Genomic DNA, 15,610 nt, shown 5'->3' on the forward strand with positions numbered 1-15,610 from the left:
GTATGAGGTGTGTGTACTGGTACAGTGAGTGGATCGAACACAGTAGTGCTGCTGGACTATAGTATTTACAGAAATCATGTGACTGTGTAATCACAACAAAAAAAAACATCAATGAGCTGCTTAGATAAGTTAAATGATTGTTATTTTGAATAAACATTCAGAACTGGGTCTGGGTTCTCATGTTAAGGGGAGCACTATTTACTTAATTTTTTTTACACTTTATTTTCTGATACATTTTAGAATCATTTAGAGTAGCATGAGAATAAGGAACTTAAGCTTTGTCGCCATTCTACTAGACAGCATATAGTTAATCCTTTGTTTTCAGTCGGTGGTTCTCATTTTTGTTGTGACATTTTTGTTTCTCTCTATATGCAGCCGAGGTGGCAAGGCTCTTTGCTCCATACAGCAATAACATTACACCTAGAAGGTATGCTAGACGTCAATTGCAGAGCCCTGCAATTCGATGCAATTACTACACACACACCTTCTGTTGCTTGCATGGTCACAAGGCTGATACAGTTCCAAGTGTACAGGAGAAGGCAGACCTTGCAGCCTCAGGACTTGGAGAAAAAAAAGTATCATTTTCAGGTTAGTTTGATCATTTATGAGTTGTAATTAGCTTTTGTTCATTTGTGTTTCAGTAATTGTGCTTGAAAGAACTGTAAAGTTCTGTTTCTGTGCCAGTCACAATGCAGTTTGGCTCACAATATTAATGTGTGCATAACTCTAACTCTGAAATTAATGTGTGTGTGTGTGTGTGTGTGTGTGTGTGTGTGTGTGTGTGTGTGTGTGTGTGTGTGTGTGTGTGTATATATATGTATGTGTATATATTTTTTTATGTAATCAGGAAATTATGCAGATCCTATGGTAGTAACGAACAGACTGATGGAAGTATATCCAAAACTTCGTGAAGGGGGTGGTTTTGAGCTTCTCAAAGTTGCTGGATCTACTCGCAGTCGAAGTCTGGCATTACTCCCTTGTCCCAACTCTGGATACACACTTGTCTATCTGAAAGATCCAGCTACAATGATTGGACAGGCTACAATCTACATACGCCCACTTCAACAAGACCTGCCTTTTGAATCTGTAAGCTATACTTTTACACATTGTGAAAAAAAATGTTTATAATTCTTACACATTAATGTTGTTCTTTATTGTTATATTCTATAAAATCATCAGTTATAGCGGTAATTAATTAAAATGCTATTTTATGAATCTTTCCACTACATTATTAGGAAGGTGCTCGTCGTGCCTCTGGTCCAGTCATCTCCTGCCTCACTTGTCAGAGGGGTGTTCTTTTCTCTGAAATGAAACTGCACAGGGAGAACTGTAAAGGGTATGTAGCTACACAACCAATTTCTGTGCTTGGATTTGTATTTTGGCTTGTTGTACATTCTAGTGAGTATGATAAGTAAATCTTATTTTGTTACTTTAAGGACATCCATTCAGGAATCAGATAGGGATGGAGAGGAAAATCAGGGTGAGGCTAATGTTTGGGAACCAGACGCGGTCAGTGACCGTATCCAAGTAAGGCCGGAGTCAGCAGGGACATCGGTTGCAAGTGCAGTAGTTGTGGCTGACAGTGAAGAGTTTGAGCACAGAGCAGCAGACCGTGGTTTGTATTCACACAGCAGAGTAGCCATATAGTTTTGATTTGTTTGTAATGATTTTCAAAATGGTATAACATTTATGGATCTTGTGTTGTGCACATATTTTTTGTGTGTGTAGAATGGGGACTTATTGAAAATCCAGTTCAAGCCTCCAAAGTTTTCAAGGAGAGCTTACTTGGGGAACATGCATCTGGAAGGCCACTTAAACTGAAGATGGATATAAGGGACACTGAGGAAGACAGAGAGCGTGCACTTCTGTCATTCTATAAAGAGCAACGTGAATGGGCATGTCCTCTTCAATGTGCCCTTGATGGTTAGTAATATAGTGAGTTAAAATTTAAATGACAGCTACAGACAAAAATCTGTTAGACACTACTTTTATTTCAATTATTGAATAAATATTTTGTTTTATGACAGGGGATGCTGCTGTTGGACAAGGAGTGGTGCGGTACTTTCTGACAACAATAATATCCAAACTTCAGTTTGGATTCAGTCTAAATCTCGGTGTGTGTATAAAGCATATATTATAGCATGTGTAAATGAGAGTCAGTAAGTTACTTATACCACTGTAATGGCCTGTTTTGTATTACTGACAGGTGGCACAGGTCGAACGCTGTTATTTGAGGGTCAGCCTGACCACCTCGTTCCAGCCACATCAGAGTCCCTTATTGAGAGCAATCTCTTCCAGGTTGCTGGAAGGATGTTGGGTCATTCCTTCTTGCATGATGGCCCATGTGTGACAGGATTAAGTCCAGCTATAATCCATGTGTTGTTCAATGGAGACCCAGAAATGGCAACAATTGTCACAGAAGACTGTCCCGATTTGCACATCAGGAGCATAATAGAAATGGTACATGAAATTGCCTGTTTTAACCCTTGTGTGGTGCTGATATTTTTGTTACTCAGTGTTTGTGGGTTTGGTGGACCCGCAAACACTGAGTTCACATTCACATTTTGTTCATTGAAAATGCGTTTTGATATACAACATGTTCTTCATAGAAAATTAGCCAAGGCCAATGAGTCTGAGATTTAAAAATAATTAAGTGTATTTTTTTCATTTGATACAAAATGAACACCATACAAGGGTTAAGCGTAAAGGTTTTTGGTTTTGGTTTCTGCATTTCATAGTGCATTTTTATGGATTCAAAATATGACACATATTGGGTGCTATTTACACTTAGTATTTCCTTGGGTCAGTGGCATGCCTATGGTGCACAACTTCAGAATGAAGAAGGGTTAATGAAAGAGCTCTGTGCTGATTAGTAATCACTTTGTTTTACTTTATTAATATCTATAATAATCATCAATGCCGTTATTAATTTGTTCTTAAACATTTTGTAGGATAGATTACTGGGCTTGTTCACAAGATATATGCCTAAGTGTAATGCTATTTAAGAACTGTGTTCAAAGGGTGTGTGTGTGTGATGTTACATTTTAATCTATAGTAAAATACAGTACTGTTAGACAGTCCTTGGAAATACACAATACGTGGTTTGGTCATGTAGAGGTGATTCAGTTAAATAAGTGTAGTTATTTTTAACTGTCTTATGTTCTTTGGGAGAATCAGGCCCATAAGTGAAGACAGCACATAAGCATATCCAATATTTCTGAAAATTGTCATGTACTTTTTTAAATTGTGTCTTAGTGTAATAACTTTTATATAATAATCTAAATTTTAGCTTGAAACTGAAGAACTTACTCAGGAGCAACAGGACACTGTCTCAGATCTATCCATGTCGTGGGATCTTCCAGCAGTCACAAAAACAAATAGGAGATGGCTACAGAACAAACTATTGGTCCATGCTGTAAGTTCACGCTACTAGAGACATATTTTTTTCAGTGAAATTACTGTTTTTATGTTCAGTGTTGAGAGGTGGAAATTGGCAAGCTATTACATATAAACACCAAATTGTCACCAAATCACTTTAAAAAACTGAGCATTTTAAACATGATTTAACACAGTTAAATTTGACAATTTCTATCCGTGCCTCTCCTGGTAGAAAGTTCTCATTTGTGTTGGCTATATCATTTAGGTCATTGGAAGGACCAAGCGTCAAATAAAGCAGCTAAGGAAGGGTCTGAAAGATGTGATGGTATGGCCCTTCCTGATATCTAGACCCGACGTTGTCTCGCTGGTTTTCCCCAGAACAGGTGAAACGCTCTACACTCCCCAGGTGATTTATTTTTCCTCAGTTTTATATCATGATTGTGTTCACACGAGTATTTTTCGTCATCTGTAAACCTTGTAATCGGTATGTTTTGTAACCAACTGGGAGAATTTCCTGTGTAAAAATATGCAAATCTATATGTCCCGTGATCTATGTAAATGTGCATTTATGCAACTAATTAACATTGTTGAATGTTTTCACCCCTCAGATGCTCCTTGACAAAATAATTTGGCCTGTTGAGGACAGTGATGATGATGATGAATTTGATGTTGAGACCACATGTCGCATTACTGGTTTTCTGCGCCTGTTCATAGAAACAGGTACGGTTGTGTTAATACTACTCTGTTGTCCTTATCACAGGTACAGTATGCAGTTTTACAGAAAATGCATACATATGTATGCAAACAATGGAATGGAATGTTTGCAGTACAGTTGTTTCTGATGAAAAAATCCTTATTCTAATATTCTGTGTTCGTTGACTTTTAGCTTCACCAAGGAAACTGGCCGAGCTGCTCAAGTTCTGGGTGGGGTGGGAGGTGCTGCCATGTGAACTCAAAGTGGAGCTGTCCAGAGGATCCTTTCCTACATCCACCACATGCTTTGAAACTTTGAAGCTGCCAGTTCATTTTAAGTCCTACACAGACTTTGAGGCTGCCTTTATGGCTTCCATAAATAGCACACACACTGGATTTGGACTAGTTTAACACAACTTTCCCTTAGATCAGGGTTGTCCAATCTTGTCTGCAAAAGGCCAGTGTGACTACAGATTTTCATTCCAGCCAGTCACAAGCTCAGGTAATCAGTTGTTTGAAGAGTGACTTATTGATTATACATGAAACCCAGTGTGCTGCACGTTGTTTCAAACCTGCAGCCACACCAGTCTTTTTGAATAAGATTGGACACAAGTCTGAAGTTCAAACCACAGTTATTTGTGACATTGTATACTGTATTTAGTCCAGTTACTTTTCATTTCACACTGCAGTTTAGTGACTGAGCGCACTAAACAATTTTACTACATCCTGCCATCATCACCTAGGTGAGCAGAGTCGCTCTGTACTCAACACCGATTGACATGTAGAATGTTAGCAGTTGAGCAGTGTTATCTTTCCAGGTGTTGTACTGAATCCAACTGTAGGCCTATCCTGCAGCAGATTCAGGGTAGTGCAATCCCCTCTAATTACTTTTATTTCTGTTCCTAAAAAAGGGGGGGTGGTATGTGGATGTGGGTGATAACGGCACAACACAGTTCTTTTTCTTCTGCTGTTATTGAATGCATTACAATATCATGTCTCAACTTCATCTGATTAGTCCAAAAGCTTAAAACATCTGTGTTTTCACACTGCAGATGAACTTAACCATGGTTCAGTTGTTCTGGCCGAAGACAACCTCATTACGTTGGACCAAACTTTGGTCATTTGTTCCAGACCTTAGTTCATGGCACATTTTGTGCACCTGGTGATGTTGCTCAGATCAAATTGATAAGTCTGTACCAACAAGATTAAGTTTTTTTTTCACCTCATGTTTGAAAGAGGCTTGCAAAGGGAAGAGTTTAACTCATGTTTAGCTTCACTATTTTATTCTGTAATAAAATGGACAAACAGGATAGGGCTGTTTAACAACACAGTTTATTTTAGTTCCAGAAAACAAAGAATTATGTCAAATTCATGCTGTTAAAACAAAGTGTTTATTTTTTGCTTTTCATTAACTGTTGTTGAAAATCCAATGCATGTTAATGCATGCACAATGCATGTGAGCTCACGGCGCAGCTGGATCTCCGGAACAGATACAGTGTTGTCAAGAAGGGTGTGAGGCCCATTCCAGTCAATCCCATAGTCTTCATTAACCTATGAAATATATTATCATAATAGACTAGTGACTTCTTACAGTACCCAATGCTCATCGTAGAAGCAAAGATAACGTACTTAATGACCAGTCAGTGTATAATACCTACTGTTGCAGTAACAAACCAGCTAGTTTTTCAGTAAAAAATATAAGCAAATGTTTGAAATGCACGCATGCAGAATGTTTAATTACATTAAAATATTGACTTCTCAATGAATACATACCTCGGTTAAGTCCTCTGTGGGAGTTTGCTCTCTGTATCTTCTCCAGAGTTGTTCTGGTGACTGACCCCTTTCAGTTCTAAGGCCATGGAAGTTCCAAGCATCTCTGAAAGACTTGAGATGCCTCTGTATTTGTGGTAGGAAGATCCAATGCAAGGCAAATAGATAGAGTTCATTGTCAGGGTGAAGTGCTGACTGATCTTCCAAAGAGACAAAGATCTGGTAGAAGAGGTCTAGAGCATGCTCATAAACATCCCTCCACAACCTTTCTATTCTGTAAGAAAGACATAACCTGGATTGTATATCTTCTCTTGTACAATCAATTAACACTATAATGTAAGGCAAGTGAATTTACCGCTGATTATGAACACTTCTGCCGGTGATGTGGGAATTTCTGTTGGTACCTCTGCTCCTGATCATAAATTCTGCAACGTCTGCATTCTCCCCACCTTTATCAGATCGTACCCTTGATGGCAATCCATACTCATCAACAGCTGTGAGAAAGCTCTGTAAGACTGTGTTTGCTCTGTTATTGCCAGCCACAGTAAGGTAAACCACCAAGCGACTGAATCCATCCACTCCTCCATGGACCACAAACCTCCATCTGTATGAAAGAGACAATTGTGAACAGGTTAGCTAACTCACAATGTTGTACACATATCTGTACATAGATTTTTCTTTCTGCCAGTATTACCTTATGAGCTTATGGTTACCGTCGATGTGCCATAAGTAATTTGGGCCAGGCACAGAATACTGCCGTCGTCTTAGTGTATGCAACCGTAGACGTCTCATGCACACACCCTCTGCATCAACTCTGCGAAAAGACTCTCTCAACCTTGAGACTGAAAAGAAATATAGCTGAAAAACACATACCACTCTGGAAAAAAATTAAGAGACCATTGCAAGTGATGTATGTGAGTAAAATGAACATTATTGGTTCATTCTATATACTGCTGACAATATTTCTCTAAAATTCCAAATGAAAATATTTTCATTTAGAGCATTTTCTGCAGAAAATATGAAATATAAAAATAAGGAAAAGATGCAATACTTTCAGAGCTCAAATAATGCAAAGAAAACAAGTTCATATTCATTTAGAAATAACAATAGTAATGTTTTAACTTTGGATGAGTTCACTAATCAATATTTGGTGGAATAACCCTGATATTTAATCACAGCTTTCATGCACCTTGGCTTGCTCGCCACTACCCTTCTAAAAAAAAAAATCCAGCCCACGTCCAGCTGGACACCCAATAAAAAACTAGCTCTTTACCAGCATAGGCTATGTTTTTGTGGATGACAAGCTGGGCGTGAGCTGGATTTTTGGCAGGGCAGTCTTTCACACACAGCGCTCTCTTCATTCTCTAAACAGCTGTATATATCAGCCAGAACATTAAAACCATTGCAGTGCTCTCTTCATTCTTTACACAGCTAGATAGCATTAAATCCCATCCAATACAATGTCTCTCTACACACTTACTTGGAACACGTATACCTCTGGCTTTCAGAAGACCATGCATTAGCTTGTAGCCCGTGTTTGGGTGGCTTCTGTGGACATCAGTTACAATGTAGTCCAGCTCTTCATTAGTGAGTGGTGAATAGAGGTCTGTCTTTCTGCAGCAAACAAAAGCATTGAGCAAAGTCATATATGATGGGAAAGGGATATCTCTATACAATATACTTTACAATTGTACATGTTCATCTTTACAGCAGTAGACAGTATGAATGAAGAGTAATAAACAAGTTAAGTTTGGTGTTCATAGCTCAATGTTTTAGTATATTAAAGCCATGATAAACTGTTTTCATATAGTAGTAAGGTCAGTGTAACGTTTATCAGTTCAGTTTTCTGACCGTTTGAGAAAACTGGAAAAATTGGGTGCAAAAATATACGTTACACTGACAAACATTACACTGACCTAGCTAGTACTTTCAGTACTTTAGTTAGAACTAGATCAGGGGTAATCAATTAAATCTTTCCGCGGTCCATTTTTGGCAGATAGCTCAGACCTTAGGTCCGGGTCCGCGGTGGCGAACGAAAGTTGTTGAGCGGGGGGGGTGGGGTGGCGAACGTAACACTCGTCTGAAAATAAATTCTCCGGTTTAAAATATAGTCTCCCGTTAAATTTTTTTTGGCATTTGGGTCCGTATCCAGTTAATCAGGAATGTGATTGGGTCAGGACAGGACGGCGTTCGGGTCCGGATCCGGACCGCGGTCCGCCATTTGGTGATACCTGAACTAGATGATGCTACATTAGGGAAATTTATATGGAACAAATGATTGGTTACCCACCGTATTCCGTTCTGTTCCATGTGTCTCCTGATGGTCCTCTCAGACACTCCATACATATCTGCGATTTCAGGAGCTGTTACTCCACAGAGAACATGGTGCTCCAGCATTCCGCTGGGGATGTGAAAGGCTGGGCGACCTGGGCCTGCTGTAGTTTGCTGTGGTTGGATGGAGAAGCGCTGGAGCACTTCTTCAAAGTTTGCAATTACCCTGTAGTCTATATTTTGGTGAGAGAGAGCAGAAAGCAGCCCTAACACTTCTATAAAGTCGTGTATTTGATCAGTGACAGAGTCTGGGGCTGCAGCCCCTGATTCAATTTCCTCCGCTAGCTGTAAGATAGTTCTAACGAACTCCTGAGAAATGTCCTGCAGATCCATGTCGAGAGCCACCATGCTGAGAAAACACTCACACAGGCCAGAGCAATCAACCTGCATCGATCGGAGTTAGGCCCGCCCACTGAGTTTGATGGCTGATGTTGACAGATTTAATTATTTCATGGTTCGACGACGCGCTTGAAATAATGAAATAAATAATGAAATAATTAATTAAATTATTTAAGTTAAACAATTAATGAAATACAAATATCACAATCAACTAACGATGAATTTAATTACATAAAATTATTTATGCTTCCTTTCCATATTTAAATAATTTAATTAATAATTTAATTAATTAAATCTCATTTTAAATATTTATTTAACGTTTTAAACAATTATTTCTTTGTTCATTTATTTATATAATATTGTCACAAATAACCCTCCATACACTTCATCGCGATCACTCAGGTCAAACAACCTGAGTTTACTGTCTGTGCCACGCTCATGTCTAAAGACTCGTGGAGACCGAGCATTTAAGGTGGTTGCTCCAAAACTGTGGAACACACTTTCTCCACATTTAAGATCAGCTGACACTGTAGATACTTTTAAAAAACAGCTAAAGACTTTCCTTTTTACGCAGGCGTTTGGTTAGTGGTGGAGGTTGCAGCCGTTGACCTTGTACACTGTATTTTATTTCTGTTTTATAGTGTGTGTTTTTGTGTCTTTGATTTATTTTATTTTATTTTATTTTCCGTTGTAAAGCACTTTGTGGCTTGTGCCTGTGAAAAGTGCTATATAAATGTATTTTACTTTTACTTTTTTTTTTTTTATTAAATTATACATGGTAATATATGTTGCATCCATATACGTTAGCCATATATGTTTTATTTGTATATGTCAGTTTATTGAAACAACATATACAAAAATTCTGTATGTTTACATGTGTATCTTATATATACTATACAGTGTAAGTGTATATTATTATTATGTATGTAGATACAGGTTTCCAACATATATGAAATACCCATAATACAATGTGTATATGTATATATATTAAAAACATCTATTACATTAAATGATACATGGTAATATATGTTGCATCCATATACGTTAGCCATATATGTTTTATTTGTATATGTCAGTTTATTGAAACAACATATACAATAATTCTGTATGTTTAAATGTGTATCTTATATATATATATATATATATATATATATATATATATATATATATATATATATATATATATATATATATTGTATATATATATACATTATAAATGTATATTATATATGTCAAGATGCATAAAATATACACAAAATATGCTTAGTACATATATTTAAATAACATGGATTAGTAACATTTGTAAATATGTAGTAAAACAAAATATGTAATGCTTTGAGGTTTCAGATAGTCTTAACATATTTTACACATTTTAACATATATGAAGAGTTTGGTTCCAAAACGCTATAAATCCATTTTGATCAATTTGAGTAAAAATGTGTTTTCTTTAGCAAGAAAGTGGTAGGCTAAAAACCACTGTTTTCTGTTTCAAACTATCAAATACCATACTAAGGTTAAAAAAACACAAACAAATCAAATCAAGATTTTAATATTTAAAGATTTATTTTAAAAAAACTATTCGTTTTTTCGCAAAACGCAATAAATCCATGCCATGTTTTTTTCAAAATGTCTTGTATATCCTTTGGCATCAATAGAACATTTTTTTTTTACTGAAAATGTGCAAAATACAATAATAAATAACTGTAAATTGTACATCTTTATATAATAGTTTGACCATTGGGCCTAAAAACACAAATTTCAAAACATTTCATTAACGAACAAGACATTGTCACGCTACAGAATCGAACCCCTCCCTTCGAGCGTGTGTTAATGTTCTCCGTGTCTTTGTATGTACGTCTGTGTGTGTGTGTGTGTTCACTTGTCTCGTTAGACTAATGTGTTTCACGCGGTGCTTGTTAGGCTACGTGTATATAGTGTGTGTGTTTGTATCATTTGGTGTTCGTCTTTAACGTGACATTCGTTGTGTGTGTTAAACCGTGTCAGCACGCCGTGAGCGTGTACTGTTTAGTGTATTCTACTGGTGTTATGATGCGCCGTGAGTGTTTACTGTTCAGTGTGATTGACAGCTGTTTCAAGACGCTGTGAGTGTGTCCATCGTCAAGCTCAATAAACGTAGCCTTTGAATGCACCTCGTCTTTGCATCCTCGATTCCCTCGCACCCGTTACAGACATAAATAGTAAAATAGTATAACTATTAACATAAATAGTATAGCTGCTATACAAACAGGCTCCTCTATACCATCAAAACCGTTCATTTTAGCGGACTTTGAGAGTGAAAACGAGATATATTTTAACAAAGTAGGCTACAAGGAATGCCGGGCGGCTCAACAGGTCGCGTTCTATGATGTTTACATATGTGGTGGTGTGCTGTGATTGGATGAGTGGAGATGTGGCATTCTGCGGGAAATCAGGATTGGCGTTTGTTGCATTTTGGAAAGAAAGAGAGAAAGTAGGGCAGTATTACACGGCGGATGTGGCGTTTTTATCAAAATTGAATATTGGCTTTTCAAGAGTGGTCACATACCATTCTGATTTTGGCTCTAATTCATTTTTTTTTTTTATGGCGTTTATCGCGTTTTGGAACCAAACTCTTCATATGCTCTATATATGTACAGTATATATTTGAAAACTGTGAAAATCATTTGCATATTTGCAATCAACTGAATAGTGTGTCACTCTCTCCTTGCCTGTATAAGGAGAAAATACTATGGCTGTGATAAAAGACTGACAGCTGTCACGTTGAGGACCCCGGCCCCTCCCTTTTGGGCGTGTGTCAACGTTGTCTACGTGCTTTGTCTGCGTCAGTGGATATCCGTGGTTAGGGTTTTGTCATGTGATTAATAAGTCTCACCTGTGAATCGTCTCGTGATCACGTGGGGCTAATGTGGTTTGTCTATTTAATGTGCGCTCGCGCAGTGTCCTGTGCTCGTCGTTGTCTAAGTCTGCACGTTGTGTGCCTGTTTATGTTTTCTGTGCGCTTCATAGCGCTATATTACGTGTCCAAATAAAGGTGACGTCAGTTGCCAGAGGGATTCCTCTCTACAGTCACTGTTTGTTTGGGCTACTACAGAAATGAAGGATGAAGCAGCAGTGGGGCAATGGGGCAGCAGACTTGAAATATTTAAACACCTCATAGGAATTAAGAAAAGTCATGATATAATCATACTTTATACTACTTTAATGTTACTTCAAACTTTTTTTCGTGAACGTAAAGTTTGCATTATAATCTAAACTATACAACCTTTTATTTTCTTTTTCATTTCGAGTGCAAACTGGTTGAGTTGGCGATGGCGATATATTTTTAGTTCTGGGCAGTGACGCGTTCTGTGGGACAGCGCGCCAAAAAATTCAAATCTAATCGTCAGCCCGCGCCAAACGACTGAAGAGCGATCCTGCTGCTGAACAACACAGCTAAACATGTTTGCTCTGGTGGAGTGGCAGGATGAAAAAGATGACGGAAGTTGGAGTATTGTTCCAACCTCCCACATAAGGAATTTTGATCTAAATGAATTCATAGATGGACTTGATGATAGAGCCACATACATAATCGAGTGGAGAGCAGGGCTGAAGAAGAAACCCAGAGGCGGATGGCCCTTGTATGAGGCCGCAGTGCACAAAATTGCAGGTAATGTAAACTGTATTGTAAACTGATTGTACTCAAACTAAGTGGTGTAACGTGGACTGCTTAGTGATGAGTCTAGCTAGCTACCACTGACTTAATTGAGTAGTAAACAGTTAATTTGGTTAAATATAACCAAATTAAAACAACTACTCCCCGATCAATAATGTTTTTATTTTTATTATAAGTATCGCGGGTGAATTGTAATGGATATTTCGATCTTAATTTCATCAGAGTTCGTGTGCTTATCTTTAGGGATGCACCGAAAATTCGGCCACCGAAAATTTTCGGCCGAAATGGCTTAAATTTGCATTTTCGGTCGAAATACTTTCATCACCGAAACAACACGGCCGAAACAATGTGCTGTGATGACGCAAGCAAAAATCGCCACCTGCACGTGCTTATTTGGATAAAGCTAGCAAAAACGTTTTCCAGTGATGGTGCCAAGGCAAAGGACATTACACCAAAAATTATGGAACTCGTGCCTTAGACGATCAGCCGTTCTCTGTCGTAGAGGATGTGGGATTTCGTAGGCTAATAAAGCACATTGAGCCCCGTTATGTTTTGCCGAGCAGACGACATTTCTCAGAAGTGTGTTTACCTGAGCTGTTTAATGTTGTTGCAACTCACGTCACGTTTTTATGAGAGAATTTATATTTATCTTTCAGGCCAGTCAGTTATAATTATATTTAACTCGTATAAAATACATATATTTATCCTCTCGGATAAAAACGGTCTGCAAGCGAGTTAAATTTAATTAGTGGTCGGCCGTTGTCAGCGGTATCGCCGTTAACGGCCCACCACTAATTTTACTTTATAATATGCATTACTGTAATGTCAGTGCTAAATAAATATTTTCAAATCAAATTTTGTAGTTGATTTATTCTTTGAATAGCAATGCCTTGATTTTAGTGAGGTTAGCCATAAATCCAATGTTACTAATAATTGGCATAATGTATTTCGGTGTTTCGGTTTTCGGCTTTCGGCCTTGGTTTCCTCATTTTCGGTTTTCGGTTTCGGCTAAGAATTTTCATTTCGGTGCATCCCTACTTATCTTGCATTTTTCAGGTTAGAAAAGTGTTTAGGCTAAGTACTTGAATGCTTGAAATTGTAACTATAGCGATGTTTTTCAAAACGCGTCTCCATTTTTCGAGTGCTGCACTGTAATTCCAGCGCGACATGTGAGAGCTAGTGCTTGAAGCATTTTGAAAATAAACAAGAAAAAAATGTTTGCTAGCTTGGTAGCTAAGCTAGCTACAAATCCTAACCAAATAGCATATACTTTAAGCATGTAAGATAGCTAGCTAACGCAGCTGTAATGGCCAACAGGGTTATGTAATAGGTCATCCCTCTAAAATGCTATTCGTCTGCTATTATTACTATATTGTTTGGAACCAAAGAACCTGTCGCTGTTGCGGTCCCAGTTATGTTGTTTAAATGAAGGCATTTGTTAAATGTTTTTTCTGTATTTCTGAGAAATAATGATAATACCAATGTGAGAATATACTTAATTTTATGTTGCTAGCGAAGTTTCAGTGGCATTAGTTTCTAGTGAAGCTGCATTTATAACCTGTTATTCCTGGGCTTTGAAATTAAACTGCAGCCCTATTCCTAATTCCTTGATACTTTTTCATGCCATTAAACCTTTTACTAATGGAACCACTTTCGATACTGTCATGCCAGTTTATCTTAAATTGTAAAACAATACTGTAGCAAACATTATCTATTTCTGTGTGCATGTCTCACAGAGAAGCAGTCTGTCCTAGAGAATGCAATGAAGGACAAACAACAAAGTCCAGAAATTTGTGGTAAACGAAAATGCAGGCCAAACCCAAAGTTTGGTGTGGATGAAGGAGCATCCATCCCCAAAAAGGTGACATCAACTCTTTAATTGAATCTAAAACTATCATCTAATATAAATGTAAATTAATTGGTTTTCCCACTTTAAAATCATACATTCCTAAGGAGTGGAAGCTCCATAGCTTTGTAGTTTAACCTGAGATGCAGCAATTTGTTTTCTGTACAGGACATTACATTTGCATCTCTGTTTCCTTGACTATCCAGTGCCATCAGTGCTCATTTCCCTTAAGTTTCCCCTGGGATTTAAAACAATGTGTCATTCAACATGGTATTTTTTAGCAAATTTTGGAGAACTGGTCTAGTTTACTACAACCTAATAGTAATCATTACATCCTCAAAATGTTTATTTTCATGTTTATACAGAGGCAGACATGTGGGGTAGAGTTTGACAAGGAGCTGTTGGAAAAAATTAAATCAACCCATGGGCCTGTCTCTCCAACGTTGACTACTCCACTTTTGGCTGCCTCACCTTCTGCACTGCTGTCAGCTACTCCATCATCACCTGCTTCACCTGTTGGACCACCCTCAACTGCTCCATCTTTACCTGCTTCACCTGTTGGACCACCCTCGACTGCTCCATCATCACCTGCTTCACCTGTTGGACCACCCTCGACTGCTCCATCTTTACCTGCTTCACCTGTTGGACCACCCTCGACTGCTCCATCTTTAACTGCTTCGTCTTCTGCATCACCCTCACCTGCTCCACTTTCACCTGCCTCATCTTCCACTGCTCTACTACACCTACAGGCAGAAAATGAGGCCCTCAAAAGAGACCTAGACAAACTGAACACAAGTGTTGTCAGTTGTAAGTGTTTAATTGTACGTTTCATGTAAAAAAAAATTCTAAAGCGATTTTTAAAAAAGTTATACTGAAACCCTCATTTTCACTGTTTGGCTCTCTAGACATGCCAAAACTCATCAGTATAATGGAAAAGCTAGAAGCATGGCTGGACACCAAGGGCCAGAGCCCTCAACCACAGCTGGCATCGCTTCCCACCAATCAGGAAACTGTGAGTATGACTACCTCATAGACATAGACATTGAAACTCTGTTTCCTTTCCTCATCTATTGTTTTTATATTAGATAATTTTTCTTTCAATATTCTGAAAAATAACAGTTGTCCTCTGTCTAATAGCTCGAAATGTACCCTGGCTCAGGAGTGTATGTGCCAAAAAATGTATGGTGGTCAGCCAGTCATGCAAACAGCCCCACAACCATGGCACGGGTTCTCCTCCTTGGAGTATTTAACATTGATACACTTCTGAAGAGCAATCTCCGAGGTATGGCATTGGTGGTAGAAATGTGTTTTACTTAGTTATATAGGATGGACTCTCTTTGGGTACAGATAGGCAAGGGCATAAACACATTTGAAGACTACGCTTTTAGCTAATTCTGGCATAATTACAGAAATAATGCAATGCGATACTTGACATTTAGACTTATACTTGTTGCCAAAATTGGATTTTACTCAAGTTATCTCCAGATTTAGATTAAAAAAGTAAAGTGCATGGTAGCATAATCATATAGGGTGGGAAAATGTTTTAATTTTTTTTCAAATTTCTGATATTTTGTTGTATCTTAGGTGGCAAATCTAAAAAG

General features: G+C 38.0%; 2 protein-coding genes and 1 long non-coding RNA gene across 3 annotated transcripts; 2 read left to right on the forward strand and 1 right to left on the reverse strand.

Annotated features, from left to right (window-relative positions):
• The first annotated feature begins 277 nt into the window (after positions 1–277).
• LOC143508837 (uncharacterized) lies at positions 278–1,491 on the forward strand. The gene is made up of 4 exons (XR_013129506.1): positions 278–588; positions 848–1,086; positions 1,236–1,336; positions 1,437–1,491. It is a non-coding gene; the product is annotated as an uncharacterized LOC143508837 (long non-coding RNA).
• Positions 1,492–1,502: 11 nt separating this feature from the next.
• Positions 1,503–4,482, forward strand: LOC143508666 (G2/M phase-specific E3 ubiquitin-protein ligase-like). Its single transcript, XM_076997327.1, has 8 exons — positions 1,503–1,615; positions 1,729–1,923; positions 2,028–2,114; positions 2,207–2,460; positions 3,290–3,415; positions 3,644–3,784; positions 3,987–4,098; positions 4,265–4,482. Exons 2-8 carry the CDS (start codon positions 1,824–1,826, stop codon positions 4,480–4,482), a joined length of 1,038 nt encoding a protein of 345 aa, XP_076853442.1. The 5' UTR covers positions 1,503–1,615; positions 1,729–1,823.
• A 1,775-nt stretch (positions 4,483–6,257) lies between these two features.
• On the reverse strand, positions 6,258–8,656 carry LOC143508667 (uncharacterized). Its single transcript, XM_076997328.1, has 4 exons — positions 8,132–8,656; positions 7,322–7,455; positions 6,555–6,683; positions 6,258–6,445 (listed from the first exon to the last, which is right to left on the reverse strand). The coding sequence occupies exons 1-4, from the start codon at positions 8,560–8,562 to the stop codon at positions 6,258–6,260; spliced, it is 882 nt and encodes a 293-aa protein (XP_076853443.1). The 5' UTR covers positions 8,563–8,656.
• Between the last annotated feature and the right edge of the window lie 6,954 nt (positions 8,657–15,610).

Source organism: Brachyhypopomus gauderio, chromosome 2, assembly GCF_052324685.1.
Source record: "Brachyhypopomus gauderio isolate BG-103 chromosome 2, BGAUD_0.2, whole genome shotgun sequence".
Lineage (NCBI taxonomy): Eukaryota > Metazoa > Chordata > Actinopteri > Gymnotiformes > Hypopomidae > Brachyhypopomus > Brachyhypopomus gauderio.